At 54.8% G+C, this 3,751-nt stretch overlaps 2 protein-coding genes and 1 pseudogene across 2 annotated transcripts, besides 2 other annotated features; all 3 read right to left on the reverse strand.

The window, feature by feature from the left end:
- Nucleotides 1-673: 673 nt before the first annotated feature.
- Nucleotides 674-694: a microsatellite.
- A 566-nt stretch (nt 695-1,260) lies between these two features.
- Nucleotides 1,261-1,740, reverse strand: TraAM80_09953 (putative retrotransposon hot spot (RHS) protein; the record flags this gene model as incomplete). The annotated part of the gene is made up of 1 exon (XM_029386607.1): nt 1,261-1,740. The coding sequence occupies one exon, from the start codon at nt 1,738-1,740 to the stop codon at nt 1,261-1,263; it is 480 nt and encodes a 159-aa protein (XP_029233531.1).
- Nucleotides 1,741-2,235: 495 nt separating this feature from the next.
- TraAM80_09954 (hypothetical protein) lies at nt 2,236-2,954 on the reverse strand (annotated as a pseudogene).
- Nucleotides 2,955-3,095: 141 nt separating this feature from the next.
- Nucleotides 3,096-3,170: a microsatellite.
- Nucleotides 3,171-3,355: 185 nt separating this feature from the next.
- On the reverse strand, nt 3,356-3,751 carry TraAM80_09955 (uncharacterized protein; the record flags this gene model as incomplete). The annotated part of the gene is made up of 1 exon (XM_029386608.1): nt 3,356-3,751. A coding segment is annotated over one exon (396 nt), but the record flags the coding sequence as incomplete, so codon positions are not given.

Here is a 3,751-nt window from a genome sequence, read left to right on the forward strand (position 1 = left end):
ACGAAAGTTTCCCCATTTTATTAAATACACCTCGTCGTGCACTCACCGAACTGCCTCATTGTGCCACCGCCGCCGCAGCAACCTGCGGCCCAACCGCCCTCCACCGTCAACACCCACAGCACCCCGTACTTCCAACCCACATGCGCAGGGTGCTACTCGCGCTGCGGCAATACAGCGGCCTCGGTGGGGTGCCCCATTTACGGTCCTGCGTGCAGCGCACACAACCGTCGCCGGTGCCAGCCTGCTGCAGACAGCCGCTTGTGTTGGGGCTGTGTCTTGCCGACAGAGAGATCCTGCCCGTATGATTGCGACCACAGGCCGCGTCGCTAGTTCCTTTGACAAACAGAAATCCCGCAGCTCCACCAATACGTGTATATATTATATATACACATCATACCCCCTCCCATGTTCGTTGCCGGCTGTTATTTTATTTCATCTGCCAGTTTCTCTCACCCATCGGTGCGCCGAGAAACACACCTCGCCGTCACACCTCCCTATGCCACCGGGGGGACGTCTTCACCACTCCGTGAAATGCGCCCTCGCCGCACCACGGCTGCATGCCCAATCCCAACGAAAAGAATAATTCCCAGCACCCGAAAAGGCAATCAACCCCACGGCACCCACCGCCGCAAAGAACCAACCAAAAAGACTCACGGAAAATGTCATGAAACAAAATAATAATAATAATAAAATATGCCTCCAGATGAGGCCATATGGCTCCCACTCCTAAAAAGCGAAGGATGCACAATGGGGGAATCGCAGTTTGGCTCGGTGGGCCCCACAACCACACGACTCCCTTCCGCATTGGAGGGTGTCATTATTACCATCAGTTGCAGTGGGTGTGTGTGGCGTGGAAGAACTGAGAATAAAAAACACTCGCGCTGCTCCCCAACGCGGCATCGCTGAAAGCTAAAAATCAAGTCATCCGCAAAACAAGCAGAGGAGCCACACAAAACCTTCTGTCGTCTGCTCAGCCTCAGCGGGTGGCACACTCCCCCCACCGCCTTCTCTCAGCAAAGCACCCCACCCCCGACGCAATACACACGAGGAAGCCGCCACTCCACACACTACACCAACCACAACAATAATAATACAACTCGCCTCTCCCCCACTCCCAGCCATGCCGCCGCCCTTCCTTCCCCACCAAGAAAGAAACGCACTAAAAGAATGTCTTGAAACGACACAAACCCATACAGCATCATGTAACTCAACACACAAGCAGGGCGGAGGAGTCCCAAACACACCCCACGCCCCCGTCACTTATCCTGAGTGGTCTGCGCTGCCAGCAACAACCAGCTGGACAGCCAGCTCCGTGTCAAGCTGCACCTGGTACTGTTCCACCTTTCTCTCCCAAAAGTCTCTGGCAACCTGAAGTCTCGGCACCTCCTTTTCTCCCTCCGTGACATGGCAATCCCGCCTTCCCGTCATTGGCGTGCTCTCAGCGTGCTGAATGTAAATGATCTCCCACTTCATCTTTTCCCTCAGCGCCTCCCAGCCCTTGAAGTTGCACGTCATGTAATTCAGAAACGCAGCCACCTTACCGGCAGTGGTGTGGTGGGTGCTGTGTTTTGCCACCTGCAGCCCAATGAACGTCACTTCACTCTCCGCACCGCTGTGCCCATCGGTGCCAGCATTTCGGGACTGCCCAAATTTATTTATTTTTTTCTTGGCAGTTTGCGCTCGTTGCACCTCGGCCACGTAGAACGCGTCCAGCACGGTGACAAAACACTTGTTGGGCATATACAGAACGCCAGCTTAAAGTTTGGTCTGGATTATTACCCTTCTATTATCTCCACCTGCCATGTACTTGAGCAGGTACAGCCTGCTTGGAAAGCGGCCCACCGCATGCCCGTTCGCCAACACGCTGGCCCGCGTTACTCCCTCGCTGCGGGAAGGTGATTCACCTTGCGAGCAACCGCTTCGGCGACGTCGCTAATCAGAAACGCCACGCAGCCCAAGCACTCAAGATCATCAGCAGCAGACCTACTCCACGTTCCCACAACAGACAGCAGGCGAGACATTTTAAAGTTCTCCATTAGCACCCGCCTCCGCAATGTTCTTTTTGACCTCAACTGAAACGGGAAAATTCCTGCAGCTTTCTGCATCCCCTCCACTCCCCGCATTGGGCCTCACCACCACCGCTGACGCATCCCTCACCACGCGCTCCTCCTCAACACACGCACCACCTTCCTGCACACAAATGCATCCACGTAATCTGGCAAAAAAAAAATTTGCGCGGCCACGCAAACGCAGATCTAAGCACAATAAACTCCAGCCGCACACCACGGATCTCCTCCTCTTCACGCTCCTCAATCTTAGGTGTGACGTCCGCCTCACCCCCACTCTCACTCCACAATATCTGAGGCCTGCTGGAAGCGGCGTCCACCACCCTCATCCCAAGCGGCTCCGCAAAGTGGCCCGACTCCACGTAAGTCCCACGTTGCATTCAACACCGACCGGTAGGCCCTCTCATCCAAAACCACAGTTGCAGCGATTGCCCGCCTTATTTCTTCCTCCTCTACCCGTTTAAGAGCTGCTTCGACTCTGCCTTTTGTACGAAGGGGAACCGTATCCTTCTGTCCAAATTCCTTCCATTGATTGATAAAAAACACACCTTTCTCTGTGAGCCCTCGTGCATCTTCAAAAAACTGATACCCTGGTGGAATCGAGGATTTCCTCACGACGCCTCTGCTCTGTAACGTATTCTGCGGGCTGCTGCACAAACACCTCCATCACCACATTTTGGTCTTCACCCACCGCTCTGTTGGGGCCAACGTACTGCCAAAGGAAGTCGTTCAGCAAAATTATATTGATTTGGCCAACCCGCACATTACGGGCATCCTCGATAGAGCTTGCAAGCGTCTACCTTGACCGCTACGGTGCTCCTTCCACCCTTCGGCGCTGCGTGAGAGCTCCTCGGTGGCGTGAGATTCTCCCTCGCGTCTCTCAGACATGTTTTCCTTCATAGTGGTTAACTTGAGCTGAACTGCAGCACAATACAAACAACCAGCAGTCAAAAGGGAGAATGAAATTATTTTTTTTAAAAAAACAGGCAGAGACACGACTCCACGCAGCCGCAAAAAAAAGAGAGAGGCCACCCACACACGGCACGCGGCGCACACCTCACACACACACACAAACACGCACAGGCACCCCCAATCCCGCACACAACGCAAGCGTGATGCATCACGGCACCCTCCCACACAAACAACGAGGGCAAATTAGATCTCCCTAGGCAAACCGTGCAAATTGCACGGCACACACAACAACTGCGACGAGGTGTCTCTCTTCTTCTCGTATTGCACTTTACATCCGGATCCCCACAGCTCTGTGTGTGCGTAGTCACACGCAAATATTACCCACTCACAGTGAAATTGACTGGCTCGTCGCGGTGGCATTTTGCGCTGCAAATCGCTGAGGTGCAAAGAAACACAACACCCACCCCGCCGGCCACACGCCCACACACGGGAAGTGGGCACGCATCCATCGAATGACGCGGCACCCGCACCGCACCACCAGCACCAACTACGAAGGAATCATCCACGTGCCCTGCGGTATGTAAATGCACCGTGGGCAGTGTGGCCGTGTGTGTGTGTGTGCCTGCAGCTACGCAACGCAAAGAGGGAGAAGAGCAAAGCATGAGAGAGGGCACACGCAGAAACACACACGCAGCAGAGACGCGGGACGGAAAGGCGGCGAACGGAGACAACTGAGGCTGGAGGTGGCGCCGCAGCCCAAGCGCCAGCCACGG

This window comes from Trypanosoma rangeli (assembly GCF_003719475.1).
Source record: "Trypanosoma rangeli strain AM80 chromosome Unknown Tra_15.4_contig_00736, whole genome shotgun sequence".
NCBI lineage: Eukaryota > Euglenozoa > Kinetoplastea > Trypanosomatida > Trypanosomatidae > Trypanosoma > Trypanosoma rangeli.